The sequence below is a fragment of the Rhipicephalus microplus genome, chromosome 5 (assembly GCF_043290135.1).
Source record: "Rhipicephalus microplus isolate Deutch F79 chromosome 5, USDA_Rmic, whole genome shotgun sequence".
In the NCBI taxonomy this organism is placed as follows: domain Eukaryota; kingdom Metazoa; phylum Arthropoda; class Arachnida; order Ixodida; family Ixodidae; genus Rhipicephalus; species Rhipicephalus microplus.
In genome coordinates this window covers 19,211,998-19,231,225 of record NC_134704.1, presented here as the reverse complement: position 1 = coordinate 19,231,225, position 19,228 = coordinate 19,211,998, and the positions used below count along the sequence as shown (strand labels likewise).

The following is a 19,228-nucleotide window of genomic DNA, read 5'->3' as shown; positions in this document are numbered from 1 at the left end:
TGCAAACGGTGCTCTTGATTCATGCCGGCTGTTGGCCTATATATCATGCTACCTGCCGTTTGACGTCAAGCGGCAGGTGCCGGCAGCTCCGAAGAGAGTAAGCACAGACCTCTGTATAAGAAGAGAGCTCCTGAGAAAGTGACAACTTCGCACTTCGCTTCAAAGTCTCTTTGCCGAGCATGACTGAAAGATCTTGTTTAGGTAGCAGCGTCTGCTAACTGCAGGATGTGTTTGCTCGCCAAGTCCGAGGAATGGTTTATGAACTCTTTTTACGCGCCCTTGTAGATGCGATCGAGAAAACAAAACAATGAAGGTTGGGCTTACCGAAGTACAAGGGCGAGTTCTTCTTGCGTATGTTGTCGTCCATGTAGCTGCTGCCCGCGATGAAGAAGGTGGATGCGCCGAAACCATTCAGAAAGTTTGCGACGAAGAAGAGTGCGAAGGGCGTGTAGCTGTCCGCCATTGAGGGGCCCGAGCATTCGCGGTGTCCAGTCATCGCCGAGTTGCACAGCAGGCTGTCGGGACTGCGTTTTCTGGCTCCCAGTGCGTGCGCGGTGTTTGCTGCGAGAGCGGCAAATTATACCTGGCTTTTTTGTCTTCAAATATTAGCTGGGCTACATTATTGTCGGTTACAACCTAAGAAGAAACCCACAGTTTCACCACAAGGACGAAGCAATAAATGCAATTGCAACAAATTGTAATGTTCTGCGAAGTGAGTCTGGCAGCTAACTCTTCTAGATCCGATCTTATGTGACCCTACGAAACAAAGGTGCAAGAGAATACGGCCGCTCCGGGGACACTTAGCACAATCTCTTTGCGTTGAGAGGGCAGCACAAGCCGCCTGTCGATGGCTGCCGAGACAGCGCGTGTGCCTGTAATGTCGACCGTGCCCTTAAAATCAAAGTTCACACTGTTGTTGCTTGAGCGAAAACTCTCCATCCTCGCGTCTTTTCATGCTCGTTACTCTCAGATTGACGTTTTCTCTCTGCCTCTACAGCAGACCTCTCGAGCGGAGCGATGTCAACGCATGCGCCCTCTGAGCGACGGAGATGGGGCGCCTCGTTTGATCTCTGCTTCAGCCGCGTTCATCGCTCCACTCGCGTGCGTTTACACGCGGGCAGAACATACGATGCGTCGGTGTATGCTATCAATTCAGACGTTATATGGAACATGACGGCGACGCCGACGGCAATTACCCGTCGAGAGTGTCCATGTAATTGCTATCGCAATAAACAAAAAAAAAATCACCGCCCAAGTACTCCGTACAAATGGTTAACCGGCGAAAGCTGAAAAGTGCGACCGTGATGTTTAGCAGTGGGTTCAACCCGAGGCTGCACTGAAGCCTTTCACAGTTATTGGTTACATGTTCGTGCTTGTTAACGAGGTTGGACAAACGTTTGGCTTGGGTTTACCCCAACGTTTATTTCATATGACCGGGTTCATGCCTCGCATGATCACGGTCATGCCGAGGCAGGATCACGGTCATGTGAAATAAACACTGCGGTAAACCCAGGAGGAGTGTAATGAGCGGTTAAATGCGTTTCGCAATGCGTTAACCACAGTGGTTTTTCTTTAACCACATGCGTTCACAGACGTCGCAGCCGAAGCCCATGCACGTGCCATTGGAGCAACTACCGCTGAAAGCGGGCGTTCGCCCCAGTGAACACGCTCTCGCAATTATCACGTTGATGCTGTCGTGCCCGCAAGCTTTTGACTTCACGCGCTAACTCGGTGGTGTGGTTTTCAGGATCCGCCCGCCACCGGAGCTTGCATTCCAGTTCGCGATTTTAGCGCGGCTTGGAAGGCTGCCGGATCATCGGTAAGCAGTTGTATACCGGTACCCGACCTCCCGGGACTGTTTTTGTACCAGGACTGCGCCCGGCGAATGCCAGCTCTTGCACGTTCCCGCTGTCGGTACCCCTATAGAGTTGTCTGTGCATGACTTAACCCATGTGGAAGCTCTCAATAGACAGATGCGCGCGTGCTCGGCGTCATGGCTGTGATGGGATGGACGATGTCAATCGCAGCGCACCCACTAGCGCGCGTGCTTGGGTACCGACGCTGAGAATTACGGAGCTGATAGAACAGCCAACGGAGACCACTCGTGACACCACTGCCGAACGGTATCGCGTTTTTCCTAGCCATATACAGCTTTCGCTGTAAAAATGTCAGCTTCGCCCAATGCCATCGCTGTCCTTCCATCAGGAAATTCGCACATATGCTCCAATCATTGGGGCCCCAACCAACATGCTTCTGAGTGCCCCTTTTCTACCCCTTCCCTCAAAATAAAGTTCTGTTGTTGTTAATCTTCACTATTGTTTGCTCATTTGCATGAGGTGAAGCGCTTCTCGAGTGTTTGAGGTCGCCGATTTCGCCGTACAGTCCCACGTTTGTGCCGCTGATTTTAGATTGAATACTTCAACGTCCTAGAAAATTTTTTCGTCAGGTTGTCGGAAATCGGTGCTCAAGGAAACGTGACGTTTTAGGAAGTAATGACGAGCTTTGAATTCTTAATATGCCTAGTATATGCATTATCTGAGAAGTATACTGACGGTTCGTGCGGAAACCAGTTAGCACGACTCTTTCCCGGTTAAGGGGTAAGCGCCTCGCGGTTCCGTGGGCGAAGCTTACATATTTTTATTAGGTTGTAACCGGCTATAGTGAACCGCAAATTATGCGACGTTCATGTCATTGTCAGGTTACAGTGGTGCTACTGCGTTGGTACCTACGTTAGCGACGTACACACCCGCTATTCCGCAAAGAATGGCGCGTTTGTAGTCATCGCACCGTAACCTAAAATGGGTTGAAGGTGTCTCACAGAGGATGTGCAGTCCCGGTCCGTAGATCATGTAGGGCACGATGCTGATGAAGCAGCTGAGCACCACGATGAGTGCCCCCATGCCCATGATCTTGGGCCGGCTGATGCGGTTCGCGTAGTAGCCGGCCAGCAGGTTGATGATGATGGGACTCAGGTTGTCCGCGATCAGGATGATGCCCGTCGTCTGACTGGACATCGCGAACCGCCGCTCGATGGTCGACAGCGTGCCCACGAAGTACGTCTTGTACGCACCCTGCGAGGGAACACAAATTAATAAATAAATAGTGAAGTGGTACGTCCCAATACGATAGTTATAGTGCGAGAACAAAACGACGAAACAGAGACAAGAAGGACACGAAAGTTCTTGTCTCTGTGTCGTTTTGTTCTCGCGCTATAACTATCGTCATGCCATACCAACTAGCCCAAGCTGCCACACTCCCAATACCGCCATATAATTATGAGGGACGCCCTATATATATAAAGTGGAGGGCTCCGGAGATTTCGACCATGGGGTGTTCTTTAACGGACACTGACATCGGGCAGTGTACGGGCCTTTAGCGTTTCACTTTCACCTGAAAGTGACCGATGTGACCGGCATCGAGCCGGCGGCGTTCCGGTCAGCAGCCATAGGCGTGCGCGTGGGACGGGAGAGGGGGCAAGAGGGGGGTGACGAGTCGGCACCATACATTGATATAATGAGGAGGGGGGGTTCTGCGACAAACCTTCGGCCCCCCCGAAAACCCTGCGTACGCCTATGTCAGCAGCCGGGCACTTAACTACGAATCCACCGTGGCGGACATGAACGCACATTGCGAAGGCATTGTACGATCACAGGAGGGAGCTCGAAAAGGAACTGTCCCTGAAAGCTCAAGGGCAGTTAAGCTTGGTATAATGCATATCCATTGTTCTCATTTTAATGCTCAAAAGAAAGTAAGTCTTTGGTATCACTCCCAACAGACTTGCTGACTGACCGCTTATGTACATCATCGTTGTTTGTAAAGAAAGCTATTTTGCGATTGCTTCATGTGGTGTAGTGTTAGAAGTGTGAACAGGGGGTGTTGTGTGACCGCGTGAAGTTGACTCTGAGCATAGTGTGCACAGACGATAAAACAACGCGGTAAACAAGACGAAGACTAATAAAAAGGACAGGGCGCTGACCTCTCGCCCACGTCTTGTTTCTCGCGCTATTTCATCGGCTAAGTTGAGTAACGTAACAACCAGCCCAAATCAAGATGTTAACATGGTGTCCATGTTCTATGTAGCTTTTTTATTCCATTACTTTCTGTTGACCAAAACTCCACGAGGAAAGCGATCATGGTACTTTATCTGCGCTAGCAGTGGGGGCGGGTGGTCCTGCGCTTGAGGGCTGACGACGCTTCTTAGGTCTTTGAGATAGATAGATTTGGGGGGTTTAACGTCCCAAAACCACCATATTATTATGAGAGACGCCGTAGTGGAGGGCTCCGGAAATTTTGACCACCTGGGGTTCTTTAACGTGCACCCGAATCTGAGTACACGGGCCTACGACATTTCCGCCTCCATCGGAAATGCAGCCGCCGCAGCCGGGATTTGATCTTAGGTCTGTGAGCTAGCGCAGCGTGTAGGCGCGCTTACCTGCAGGATGCCCATGATGCTGTAGACGATGAAGAACATTCTGGGAGTGGCGAGTCGCTGCAGGATCCGCGGGTAGCAGCTTCCGATGCCGCACATGTAGTCACGCTCCTCTTGGAGCTCGCCATCGGCACCGCCGCCACCGGGAACGCGGCCAGCTGCAGGAGCGGCGTTGCCGTTCGTCTTCGCGTCGGACCGGGGCAATTCTGACGTCGCCCGGTCGATGGTCCATGGCTGCTTCTGAGTGCCTGTTGAAGGACAGGAACGGAGAGATGGAACCACACAACGCTTAGCTAGCATAGAGACAGCTGGAGTTAACCTGTGTGTGGCACAATGGTGGAGGAAGTTAAGGGAACTATAATCAACCTCCTGAAATGCGTGACACGAGCACGTTATTCTCTTCTGGCGTGTCAAGTCTTTTCGGCGAAATTCGCGACGCCAGCAGGCTCTTCACGCGGTGTCACAAAGCAATAAGCCCTCCGTTGGTCTATATAGGAGTAGTATCAGTCGTGAATTGTCCCCTATGCATTGCTTTGCTGTGCAGTCGCACGACCGTTCTAGCTTGTATCGCGTCGCAATCGTGCAGGATCAACTTCACTTTTTGTTCGTTATGTGCGTTTGCGACTGCGCAAGCTAATGTAACAGCGCGTAGGCGAAAAACGCGTAATTCTAACAGGCTCAACGCTTAGTGCGTATACATTGTCCACGTGTGTTATAAAAAAAAAAACACAAATGGCGACGACACTTGTTTCGCTTTCACAATAGCGGTATGTTGTTGTAAGGGCACTCGCGCAGTCTGCTTCGATTACCTGCATCTGTTTGTGACCCGAAATTTCCCTACAATTATTCAACGTAAACTTGTACCTGTCAAAGCAGTTTAAGAGCCAGAACTGTAGGCCGCGCGACAGCCATAATGCGTATACTGCGTTACTTTTTATAGTGTGCACTGTACAGCATTGTTTGTGTACACTACGAACACATCGCGGCACATTGTTCACGTATCTATTGTGCTTCTAACTGTACCACCTATGAACTCAAGTGTGACGCCACCGTGTAGGCGTGCTTCCTAAAAACAATAAGACCACATGTGGAGGATGACTGTACACGTGTCTGCGAGGGTTGTGTTGGCAAGCATTGACTAAGGCGCGGCCTGAAACGTTGACGCGGCTGCAGAAATGAAGCCTCCAGATAACAAAACCTCCTTGAACGAGTTACATTTATTCACATTGCGACAGTTCCACTTTACCTAAAAAAAGAGGAAAACGTAAGAAAAGTCATGCGTCTGATAATGGGATCGAAGTAAAGACCCCTGGTACAAAAGTGAGATGCTGTGTATAATAAGTAGCGTTGGTAATATAAACCGTTTAGCCATGCCGTCACTTCAGGGATACGCTATTGTCATAATGCACGTGTTGCCTCGGCGCTCACACAATCAAGCTTGCGTCACACGCTTGCAAGTGTCCGCCTAACGAGAACTAGTTTTTTTTTTTGTAGAAAACTGTTCCATGCTGCGTAACCAGCCGACCGCTAAACATATCGCACAATGCGTTGGTTAGGCATTACTATAAAACTCTTTCTTCCTGAACGCAAAACGATGTCTGACATCTGTGACCAACCTGCGCTATATCTGGTAATGAAACGTCATAGTAACTAATGAAATATTATATCCCGGTCTCACAACAAACATAACGTCATTTACATAGAATGACATTCAATGGTGGGCTTAATGTAATTTTACCTGGCTGCTGTCATGACTCACAAGAGGAAGATAAATATCATTTTGAAATGACGACCATGAACTTAGCCCTCCTGAGCCATGATTTCGCGGCGAGCTGAAAGTTTACCAAGAGTTTCGTATCACATGCGTGTATCCTCGAAAATAATTTTTATATAACTAAAAAGATGATCATGCAATATAAATGTAGCTGCCTTACACAACTTGCCACAATCGCGCGATATCTATGAAGTCAAGCCTAAAGTCAATCGAAAGCCAACACGGCCGACGATATGACCGGGCGTGAGCCGAAGTGTAGGAGAACTATAGTGACAACTCTCCCCCACCGGCTGCACAAATGAGACGGTGGCTGCTAATTCGCGTATATAGTCACGAAAGCCGTGCACTAAGGTCGATCACCAAAACACGTGCAATCGCACGGTCACGACGCGCGATAGAGGCGATAACGAGCGACAACAAAGCACAAATGGCCGGCGTCCAGCCAATGTAGTTTAGCGTTGATGTATGTAGCGCGAAACAACACACGCACATGAAAAGGCACTATGGACACCACTCAATATGCGCTTTCGTGTGTCCGTGTTTCGCTTCGCGGTACATCAATGCTTTTAAAGTGAATCACTAGCAAGCCCACATTGCATCTCTCGTCGGCTGCAGTTGAGACTAACTTTTTTTTTCGGCGCGAGCAATTACGTCGTACTAGTAATAGGTTCATCTATAGTAAAGAATAAGATATTTATGAATTGCAAAAGTTACGTGTACATAAGTTAACAGTCATTTCTCTTAAAGGCCCCTACCGTCGAGACTGCATGCACATTCCGCCCGACATTGAATGCAAACGTTTGTCGTGAACTCATCCGACAGGAAACATCATTTTAGTCGAATGGCATTAGTTTTCCCGTGCGACAGCTAAAAATTGACATTACAAACGAATGAGATTCGTTGTAGATTACATTATACTTTACGTGTGGCAGGGGTATTAGTCTAGTAAAGTATTTAGGCATTCCAGTTATGTTCCTCAATTGCAGTTGTGATTTCTCGATGCTTGACTGATTATCGTTGTGGCTTGCTTTTTATTGTGCGTGTGCGTGCCCTCTCTGAAATAACTGTTAGCCGAAGCTAAACGGTACAGGACCAAATCAATTTGACGAAAATAAACGAGAGATGCTGCGTCATATATACCACTTCCTAAAAAAGATTTTAAAAACTTGATGTGTGCATGTTATACATATGACGAAGGATGAGAGGAAGCAAAAAAGAACACACAATTATCGCTTAGGCGGAATGACATAAAATCGAATAATAATAATAATAATAATAATAATAATAATAATAATAATAATAATAATAATAATAATATATTTTAACACCGACACCATAAAAATGAATGCATCAAACAAATTAAGATAACATATTAAATATATTACGTATTGCAGAGGAACATGGCAGTCATGCACGTGTGCACGTGTCGGCTGTTTTGTTTCCCCAAAAGATGTACTGCACAGATGTTACCGCAATTGCTCAATGAAAAAAAAAACGCAATGTCCGATTTTTATATCGAACGGCCTTGTGCGCTAGGTAGCCGCTGTTCTCCACGAAAGTTCATCACGTTCTTCTAAAGGAATCTCGCTTAGGAAGTGTAAACAAAGCTGTTCATTTTTTTTCCCCGAGCCAGCGTCATATTTTGTTGCACTATGTTTATGAGATTTTTTCGCGGTGCTCTTAGAACGTGCGGTTAAGAAATAGCGGAAGGCTGCGAACACCTGGGATGTTGTTGTCGCGTGGTGTCGTGTCAGGTTCTGAATGATCGGCGTCTGACGGTGTGCATTTTCGAGCTGTATACCGTCTCTGTGGCGCGGGACGATGGATTGCAAACTCGTGCGACGCAGCAATGTGAGAAAGCGGAGGCCTCGCACGAGGAAAGGGGATGACGTGTACAGCTAGGAGTTAGAGTGAGATATAGGAAAAAAAAAAAAACTGAAAATATATGTTTGAGGTGCCTGGTAGAGTGCATGATATGTTAATTTATTCAATAGTTGTTTATTCGCTTGAAACGAAACTAGATAATTTCTTCTACAATTTTTCTCTTCGTTTAGTGCGGTTTTTTGCAAAGCCAAAGTTGAGCAGCTGAATCAAGCTCGAGCATGCCAATGCCTTCTACATGATGAGCCGTATAAATGCCGTGTGTGACTTGGAAACACCGAAGAATGCAAAGAGAGAGAGAGAATAAACATCTTTACTTGCATTCGTGAAGTTCACGAGTGCATTGTGTACAGCATGTATGGTTGGATCGCTTGGTTAGTGACATTTATTCTCGAGTCATGATCAATGAAAGTAATGAACGTGACCTTTAAGAGGGAGCGGCGACAGCAAGGTGTGGGTTTAATGGGATATTATTCGTAGAGGAGCTTCAAGCCACTCTGTCGTGATGAGTATATTTAATGCCCATGTACTATACACAATGGCGGCAGATCCAGAGGTATAGGTAGGAGGGACCCCCCCCCCCCCCCCCCGCCCCTCTTTTCGGCGCTTGTTATCGCCTGTGTCAGCACCTCTCCCCCACCACCCTTCGGCGCCTGTTATTCATATCCCATTACAGATTATAACAAATACGTAGGACCACTGTGAGCCCAAATAAAGAGTGTTCACGAGTTTAATAGTAACTACTGAAAATTAGATTGGACCGCCCTCTCCGGTTGTACTTCAAGCGACCGCCCCCGCCCCCGTAAAGTTAGTGGCTAAATCCTGTCCCCCCCCCCTCTTACTAAAGGGCTCAGCAAATTTATTTTTATTATTTATTTATTTATTTATTTTATTTTCACATACTGCAGCCCATTAAGGGCTATGGCAGGAGTGGGTGAAAAAAAACAGAGCAGAGAATTACAAAAGTACCACTTCCGGGAACACACTATAAAATAACACACGAACAAAATACAATATACATGGCAATTCCATTCAGTACAAAAATAAACATCCAATGAATGGGCACTGCGGGACGTACATATTAATAGAACAGAGCAAGGAACTATTGGTTAGATACGACTTCTAAGAGAAGGCAGGAATTGATTTATCGGTGCACTCCTAATCTCACCCGGCAGTAAATTCCATTGTTCTATGGTTCTAGGAAAAAAGCTAAATTTGAATAGATTGGTGTGTGCGTGAAAAGGGGCGAGGTTTAGGGCATGATTATTTCGAGTAACGGTTGGCATAGCATACGTAAGATAGCTGTTATCGGAGAGACGGTTAACTGAGTGAACGATGGCATGCAAGAATTTGAGCGACTCGATATCTCGTCGAGTAGAGAGTGAGGTTAGATTTAAAGTGGTAATGGCGGATGTAGGCGAAAAATGGTGGTCATAGCGTCGACAAATGAAACGGATTGCTTTTTTTTGCACAGATTCAATTTGTTTTATTTCTCTTTTTTTGTACGGACACCAAACGATAGAGGCATAATCAAGAACTGGACGAATTAGTGTTTTGTACATAAGTAATTTAGTCTCATATGGGGAAGTTCTGAGGGTACGTCTTAGGTAGCCTAGTTTTTTAAGAGATTTGGTGCAGACTGAATTGATATGTTTAGACCAGGAGAGGTTAGTGGTGAAAATCACGCCAAGGTATTTATAGTCTGAAACCCTTTGGAGAATTAGGTCATTGAAAGAGTAGTTGAAAACGGAAGTCTGCGTTTTGGTAGTAAACGACATCAAGACAGTTTTACGGAAATTGATATTCATTTGTCATGTGTCACACCAAGAGCAAAAGGCACTAAACGAATCATTGAAAAGATAGTGATCTTGAACGGAGTTAATGGTGTTATATAGAACGCAGTCATCGGCGTAGAGACGTAATTTACAGATAATAGATTATGGTAAGTCATTAATAAAAATCAAAAATAATAAAGGACCGAGAACGGATCCTTGTGATACCCCTGATGTGACTTTGATTAGAGATGAATTGCCAGAGTTAAAGCTAACGTATTGGGAGCGATTAAACAGAAAATTGGCAATTAGGTTTACTAGACTGGAATTTTTTAGGATGGCTTCGAGTTTTTTGAGCAACTTAGAATGTGAAACAGTGTCGAAAGCTTTTGCGAAATCAATGAATATTACGTCGACCTGGTGGCCGCAGTCAAGACTTGCAGAAATGTCATGGGTAAATTCTGTCAATTGGGTTAAAGTGCTGAATCCCCTATGAAAGCCATGCTGCAGATTAGATAAGACGTTGTTAGTCTCAAGAAAGTCGATTATATGTTTATAAATGATGTGCTCATACAGCTTGCCGGAATGTGGTGTCAGCGAGATGGGACGATAGTTTGGAAAAAGCTGCTTATCGCCAGACTTATAAATCGGCCGAACCTTGGCCAGTTTCCAGGCACTAGGAAAAACACCCGAGGATAAACATTTCTGAAATATGATGGTAAGGTAACGAGATGTCCATAACGCATACCGAATTAAAAAAGAGTTTGGAATACCATCGGGACCGTCTCCCTTTTTTGCATCTAGATTCAGAATAAGATTCAACACACCAGCATGACTGATAGTTACATCTGTAATTGAGCCTATATCGGAAGGGGAGTTAAAGGCAGGGGCAACATGATTATCGACGGAAAATACAGAGTGGAAGTAAGTATTAAACGCATGGGAGATTTTCTGGTCATCAGTAATAGTTTCACCGTTAATCAAGAATGAGGAGGAAGAGCAGCTACTAGGCAGAACTGATGTCCAGAATTTGCGAGGATTATTTTTGAGTAAAGAGTGTAATTGTGTGCCGAAGAAAAAATCCTTAGCAGAAGCCATCATTTCGGCAAGCTGTTTTTTAGCATTCAGGAACTCATTCGTGCTATTAGGTATATCAAGGTTCATTCTACGCCTCAGCCTGCGTACACGACGAGATAGGTGAAGAATATCTCTATTCATCCAAGGAAGTTTCTTATTCGTTTTTTTAGTTTTTATTGGAACAAAGCGATGAATGCACGATTTTACAATGTTTTCAAAGTATGACACAAGAGTATCTACGTCACAGTTGCTGCTCATGAATTCGAACAGAGAAAAAGCATCAGCAAGGCCATCCAAGATCGAAGTATCGTTAGCACGATTAAAATCCGGGAATGTTGTGAACGAATACAAGGTTTTAAACACAGGATAAGACAGGGTCACGATGACCGCCTTATGATCCGATAAACCTTCGGTAGTTTCACATATAAATCCAGCTTCCGCAATGTTAGAGCTTACAAACACTAGGTCGAGAAGTGCGTCCAGTCGAGTTGCATCACTAACCAACTGCACCAAGTCATGCGACAACGAAAAATTGATTAGCTCTCGGCCGAGGCCAGGTTCTCGACCGAAAGGTCTCAGAGAAGGCCAATGAATTCCGGGTGCATTGAAATCACCCATACAGATAATATTAGATGAACCAATATTGCGGTTATAAATATAACTATTGAGATTGCGTTTATGATCGACGGAGGTGCCAGGTGGGCGGTAGCAGACACCAACCATGAGACGATGCTTGTTTAAGTAAAGCTTGCACCATACCGATTCAACATCTAGAGGCACAGGCAAAACAGAGAACGTCAAGTCCGACCGAAAGAGTAAAGCAACTCCCCCGCCTTTGCCGCTCCGTCGATCACAATGAACTAGGGCGTACCCGGGTGGAGTTATCTCAGAGTCGTAAACGCCTTCATGTAACGCGAAACGCGATAATCGGCCGCCATGGCAGCATATATGATTTTGTTTTGTGCTATATTGGTGAGCGCTGGGAGCATCGAGTCGTTTTCATGTGCAATCAAAGTCAATGAATCGGCCTTTGCATTGTTGCAGTATTTTGCAAGTACGAGATCGCGCGGTGTTGGCCGGTGAAGCATTGAAGTCCCGGCAGGTATACATGCGGTATGACTGCCGAGCTAAGCACTGTACACTGCAGTACAAAGGCCTATCCACGGGCCTTCAGTCACCACAGTCTTACATCAGAAGCATGGACTGCTTGGCGAGTTGGTAATTCATCTTAACTGAGTTGCGCGAAAAATTGAAGAACAAAAGTACAATATTAGTGTGCGCTGTGTGCAGGTGTCTTCCTTTTGTACTTCAATTTTACGCACAACTCCGTCAAGAAGTCTTACATCCTGAGACTTACGCCCGTATACATTTCGTGATTTCGTCTCGGCGCATAATTCTCACCGTTCCTTTCCTAAGCATTTATGTTTGTAACTTGTGCAGATGACAGGATATGTTACGTTAATATTTACACGCCTGTACATCCGTCTTCTTCCTAATTTTCAATCGCATAATGTTATCGGTCGTCGCTTAATACACAATTCCAACGGCTCTTTCATCTGTATACATATATATGAAAGTTTTACGTTGTGAAAATAAGGACGCTTATAAATTTTCATGCTTGACTTGCATGCACCTGTACTGTGGTTCTTAACAATGCTGTGCGTCCTTGTTTCCGTGTCGGTTTTTTAGCGTGGGGCACTTTATAGGGGGCCGGGTGTCGGTATGGTGTGATCGCATGCTGTCGTAGTCGCCTGATGCAAGGCAGACAAAAGCACATGTGTAGCAATAGTATATTGGGCGCGCGCTCTTGCCAAACAGAAGTATTCTCCCTCTCGTACTTCGAGCGGCTTGATAGTGATACTAAGTGCAGTGCGGACATTACTGCTATGGCTAGAGAAAGACAACTTCGTGTGAAAATGCAAAAAGAAAACAACATAGAAACGGAGAGAGAAAAAAACGATGAGACAAAAAATATAGAGCAACATGGAAAAAAAAGAAGAAAAGGACACCGAAAAAAAAAAAAACTGGAAAAGCAAACAAGGAAAGAGAGGGGCAAAGAAAAAGAAAATCGAAGAAAAACGAAAAAGAAAGGGGGGGGGGGGGGCTGTCCAGCTGCGCAGGGCTTTCAGAATTGGCACTGCTAGAGCAAAGCTGCTGTAATTTTTTTACATTGATTTTGTACGCATCCGCTCTTCATGGGCGCAACGTCTATGGCTCTTTATAGTGACATCTTGGTAAAAGTACACAAACCATAATGGCAAGACGCGTCCACAAACTTGTTATACCCGTTAGGATGCAGTTATGGAGGAGTAAACAGGATGAGTGAAATTTCGTCACCGCTGATATAAATGAAGTTTTGAGAAATTACGACATCACTCTTGGAACGAAAACCTTTTGCTCCACCCAGAGCGGCAGTTGCGTAGCAGCACAATAAAGACGATAGCGTCCCTTTCTGTATTCATGGCTGTACTATAGAAACCTTTTGCAGTCGGCTGAACAAAACCTTATCTAATGTCTGAGCAACCTGTATACCTCATGACGTATCCTCAAGAGCCCTTAAACTTAACCTTTGACTGACACCACTGAACTTTTATGCGCACGCCTGAACACAAGTCTCGTCCACAGTCAGAACTCTGGCCACGTAGCTGGCTCTATATAGTGGACGCTTTACCTGTCTTGCTGCTAGTCTTTTTTTTTTGTTATCGTTATATTGCAGCTAACCTAAACAAAATGATTTGCGTTGTTGACAAGAGCTCGCTGTTTCTGAACTGTCAAGGTAAAGGCCTTTAGTCTTTGAAAATGCCGTGCAGTGTGCCTTAAATGTCTTGAAAGAAGCTTCGAAGAAAGAGAATGTTGTTTAACACGACGGTAATGAAAACCAGCAGACGATGAAACCAAGGAAGGTGTAGGGAAAGGTAACTGTGATGTTTTAACTGTATGCATTGTAATAATTGTGATATAGATATGTGGAGACAGTAAAGCAGATGAAAAGTCAACTTGTCGCTGGCGTCAACCGCAGCTGCGATGTTCCGCAGGTCCCAGACTCGGTCCGTACCAGCAGCAGGTTGTTTCCTCGTTCACTTTATTTTCTTCAGATCTGAGTCAGAATTACTACAATACACTTAAAACAGTACAATTATCTTTCCTAATACATATTTTGGCCTAATTATCTGCTGGTTTTCATTCAAGAGGCCTTCAATTCAGATGGTATTGGCTGTGAAATCTTTAATGATAACGCGACTTGATGGGATAACTTCGTCGCGGACTTCGGTCCAATTGTTGGATCATTAGTAACGACCTAATAACGCACAAGAAAAAACATACTATACAATAGCTACACTTTCCGGCACCAGATGTCTAAGTGGTTAAAGAAGTGGTTAATAAGGACATGCAAGACGCTGCGGTGTTGACCATTACAAGAGTAGAGGGCACCTAGCAAGGCGCTATACACTCACCGTACACGCGGTCGGCGTTCGGTGCGGCTTCGAGCAAGTAGGACTTCTCTCGAGCCATAAGCGACTCCTTCTCCTCGGTGTCCAGCAATTCCGGCAGCGCTCAACAATATCCTCGCTTCGCGCATCACCGCGACTTTGCACTTGCGTTCGCCGGCATTGTTCTTCGCTCGCGACGGCGACAAGGGAGCGATCCCTGCCGGCAGCTGCGGAAACTGGAAAGGCTGCAACTTTCGAGTCGCCGGCCAAGCAGCTGTGTCGATGTGTATCCCCCTAGAGGTTCTGAATTAAGTCTTCGGACACTTCCTGCAGCTGCCTCATGTGTATACGTACGACTGCTTTTGCGCAATTTTGCGCGAATTACTTCGCCAGAATAAACGGGGGCGAGTTCTCAGACAGCGACAGCGCTTGCGTCGTACAGGAAAACCCAATCGGTAGCCCCTTTAGCCTGCCTTGTTATACGACTTGCGCATCATCGTTTTATGGCTACCTGCGCCCCAGCTGCCGTTCCCACACCCCTGCCTGACGTTGAGTGCGCATTCGGAGCGTCGTTTATGTCCATCTATATACATCGGTACAGTGGGGGACCGTGACTGGAGCACGCGGCAGAGAGCGATTACGGAAACCTTTTCTATCGCAAGTAATCCTATAAAAGTGAACCCCGCTGTGCACAAGAATGGACGGACGGACAAACGAACGAAAGACTCGGTGATTTGCTCTGTCAAGGCATGTTTCAAGAGCGTATGAGTAATAATTTTCAGGAGTGACATTTCTAGCGATAGAGGTGATTTGCTATCCTTCGTAGCCTAGACGTTTATAAGACACAGAAAGATGAAGTGAATGTTTTCGAGAAAAAGAAAAGCGAAGGCGTAGTGCGACATTATCAGACAAACAAACGGCGCTAAGTCAATTATTCATTTTTTTTTCAACTAGCTTGCCATCTTCTCTTCAGGTGCATGTGTTTCGGGCTATGCCCACTGAGACATGCTTTGAACACTTTCGGTATCATGCATGCATAACCTTTTTCATTATCTTTTTTTTCATTTCCTTAAGAATTTATCAGTGTATTACTTCACGCCTTTTAAATAACTGGTATTAATGAAGCCGAACTTCCTATGTTTCTACACATAAACAAGAAATTATGCACCGTCTCCCCGAAGGGAATCCTGATGGAATGTGAAGCAGCAGCGGTGCACACGGCGTTGACCTGGTTGAAACGGGCGTTGACGCAAGTGCTGGAAGAACGGTCTGAAGCGAAATTCTGTGTAGTGTTTACTAGAGTAAATATTTGTTCGAAAAGCAAAGACACGCGACGTGATTTTGGGTTTCGAGTACGTTTCATAGCAGATAAAGACTGTTCGCTCGATGTGCGCTCGAACGTTGCGAACGGTGGAGAGGGTGAAGCGAGAGAGATGACACGCGGCGAGCGGAGACAGGCTAGGGAGAGAGTGACGTCAACGCGTGCGCACTGCGAGGGAAGGCGTGACTTACTTAGCACCGCCCCAACACCTGCGGTTTGGGGAGTGCGGTGCGGACGGAGGGACAGCGTTACACAGGCTAGTCAAAGAGCTGCTTTGCATCGAAAAATATTTATGTTTGCATGGACAGTTCCGCCGACGAAGAAGGTGCGACAACAGCTTATGTGATATGCCATCTGTGTATAAGTGGCGCTTGCTTGTCGGCTAGGAGGCATGTTGTCAGCAACACCGGAATAAGCGGGAATTATCCGACCTACAAATTTATCATTCGCGTCTACCAAGCGCACGAAGGAGAGTGGGTATTGTGAACGGACCACTTACCTACGTTATCATATCGTGCGTGCATTTTGCAAGCAGATCACACGCAGAAATGACGTGTGCGATACTATAAGGGGCATATCTTAGTCTGCCAAACAATGGAATATTGCACTGTGGTTCGAAGCATGGTCGGGCAGTAGACAGAGGGATAGAGTTATTTGTGGAAAAGTAGCCCGTAAATATGGGAAACACTATTATGTGCTTATATTTCCCATATACATATACGATGTATATACATGGCGCTTAATATTAGTTGCAACATGATGTTGATATTCAGCGGGGCTCCAAGCCAATATTGTAAACTAGAACTACGCTCGTTAAAGTGACTATTTATTGCTGTATTTTATTTATTTGTTTGTTGCAAATGACAGTATATAGTCGAAACTCTGTTTGCGTCACTAATTTTTTGTCTGTGGGCGCCAGTGCTAGTGCCGGCGCCACTTACACTACAGGAAGCGTGTTGCAATTTATACTGGGCGCAGCTCTACCTATGAAATTACTAAAAAGCAGTCATCTTGTATATCCCATCTGATTTACTGTAAGTACTATAAAAAAAGGTACCTTAGGAAGGGATCGTAGTCTCAAACACCAGTCGTACGCAGCCCCAGACCTGCTTGTGGAAGCCATTCAAAGAGGTATGGAAGCACATGTACTAATTTATTGGTTGCGCCTTCGAAAACAGTACATGGAATGTTTCTTACGCCGTTCATGGCAGGGCGTAGTCTCAATCCGTGCTGTGGTTGCGACAATGAAAACGTCTTTATAGTACATAATGTGGCGCGATCTGTTGTCAGCTATTGTGTACCTATGTTCAAATTAAGCTAGGACACTTAATGGACCTCAGTTATCGTATTGTATAAGTTCGGTCTTTAGTTTTGCCGAACCCGTTACGCTACAGTTAGTTTATATCATATTTTCTTAATTTTATTGCCATGACGTGAACAGCGGTAGCCGTCGTGTTCATTGATGAATGAATTTTTTTATTTCATATTTCAACAAATGAATATCTTAACAAATGAATGAATGAATCAGTTATATTGTGCAGTACAATGCAAGATTGACGGCGTCGTGTTCATTATTTATTCGCTCATCATGCACGTTTATCGTTAATCTGGTTGCCTCTTTCGCCGATTCATTTACCGGTTCACTGAACGAACTGCTTCATTCCCCATTTTCTCGCTCCTTCACTCGATTGCTATCCTCACAACACTCGTTAACTTTCTTCCTTCTTTAACAAATCAACCCTCGTATTTCGTGTATATTCACCTAAGCCTACTCGTTTAAGATTGAGATGGACGACAGTATTGAGATGGTCGCGTGTGCAATGGCTGTGCCGTTGGTTCAACTATTGAAGATATTTTGTGTAACTTCCCCACATATGCAAACTAGAGACTCCACCTCCGTTGAGTTCTACATCAGCTGTACGAAAGCGCTTTCACTTTCAAGAAGGTGTTCGGGCCATGGGGCCGCCCATACCAGTTCCAAAAGGCTATAGGAAAGCGCTGTTGCGTTTTCTCAAGGGCACCGACCTGATCCCTGTTCAACATCCCAGCCTTTCTTCTATTCTTATTATCTCTCTTGACGAATGAACCGCCCTCCTCGTGGTCCTAGCGCACCCCCCAGCCCTCGTTCGTCCGGCGACAATTGTGACAGGACTGTCTCACTATTTTTAAGAATGTTGATAAACTCAGGAAGGTTTTGGTCAACTCAACGATATGATTGCCTATTTATTTGGTCTTAGGACTTTCCTTTCGGTTACTTTTAATGTATTTACCAACAAAAAGAAAACAGGTCTGATGAGAATTCTGAATAGAGACATCATCCAAGTTATTGTATGTTAAATACATTCACATCAGTTATTTATACCTCTAAGGACGCACCAATGATTTACATGTGTGAAAGATGAGTTTTTTTTTCTTCTGAGAAATCTAGATCCTGGGTTGCAATAAGTTTTACAATATACCGCAGCTGATTTTCATTTTGACATTCCGTTGATGTGTTCGATACCGCTGGAAGTAACTGAAGATTGTCAATAGAACATAATGGGGGATACGTCTGGAAAGCTATAAAAGGAGAAATTTCAGAGTACTTTAACAAGGTATACTGCTTGCTAAAAAAAAAAGGAATATCTCTATCCAGAACCTGGCGACATTGTCCAAAGCACTGTTTTTGTACCGTGCCTTTATACCGTACTTCTCTTGTACCGTAATATCTCTTACACGAATCACCTATCAGTGTTGGCATTCGTGTGATTGGAGCACCTACCATTATGGTTCATCTTGTCGCTTGAGAGGTCCTTCCCGCTGGTTTCTAGCTGCCTGCGATGTAGCAGCGAATCTCCGAGCCGTCGGGAAGAGCCGGTAAACCGTGCACGGTGCGGGCAAACACAGCACAGAGTTGGCCACTGGCGATTAGAGCCAAGGGAGGCGGAAGCGAGGCGCACTATGCGTGCGTGGTAGCGCTCGGTCCGTCACTTCGCTTGCACGCTGGGCACACACAGCTGCTTCTCTGGCTTAGGGCCATTGTGCTGGCACCGCCGGACTGCGAGCGCATCACGACGTATGGGGGGGGGGGGGGGGTGTCGGCTTGGCTGCAGCTTATGTAAGTTGTCGCCACGTGGTCCCTGCGCCAACAAGATAGGCAAACAAAGCAAGGTTAAACTGTGTAAAGCGACATGCTTTAGGGAAAAGTAAGTACCATCATCATAAAGAGAGATACATTCAGTGGAACCTTTTTGATACGATTCTGCACATCTTTTTTCGGTCTAATACGTTTTCCGTCTAGTTCCCGGCCAACGTCACTTGGAAATAATAGGAAATGATGAGCGAAAGTGGAGCTTGGCCGACACAACTACAAATCCTGCGTTTATTCTAGCTCGAACCGCATTCTAACAAGCAGCGATGTGCACGTTGCCGAGCCGCCCAGGCCACAACGGCGTCTGTTTTGTGACAAAAAGATATCGGCTATGCACGGGCAATAATGATGATGATTTGTAAGGCGAAGAAATTCGGAGTAACTCTGAATACTGTTGAAAAGAAGTGTCTTAA

At 45.6% G+C, this 19,228-nt stretch overlaps 1 protein-coding gene across 3 annotated transcripts in view; it reads right to left on the bottom strand.

Moving 5' to 3' along the window:
- The window catches only part of LOC119174923 (solute carrier organic anion transporter family member 74D-like), a 67,234-nt gene that overhangs the window by 15,445 nt on the left and 32,561 nt on the right, over positions 1-19,228 (bottom strand). For 2 of the 3 annotated variants that reach the window (XM_075894934.1, XM_075894935.1), the window contains exons 2-5: positions 18,447-18,804; positions 4,433-4,677; positions 2,819-3,071; positions 325-561 (exon numbers count right to left, since the gene is read on the bottom strand). In XM_075894934.1, the coding sequence (XP_075751049.1) occupies positions 325-561; positions 2,819-3,071; positions 4,433-4,677; positions 18,447-18,459 (748 nt within the window). In that variant the 5' untranslated portion in view covers positions 18,460-18,804. Of the gene's footprint in view, positions 1-324; positions 562-2,818; positions 3,072-4,432; positions 4,678-14,388; positions 14,539-18,446; positions 18,805-19,228 lie in introns of those variants that run through there. The other variant, XM_075894933.1, reaches the window with a different exon arrangement.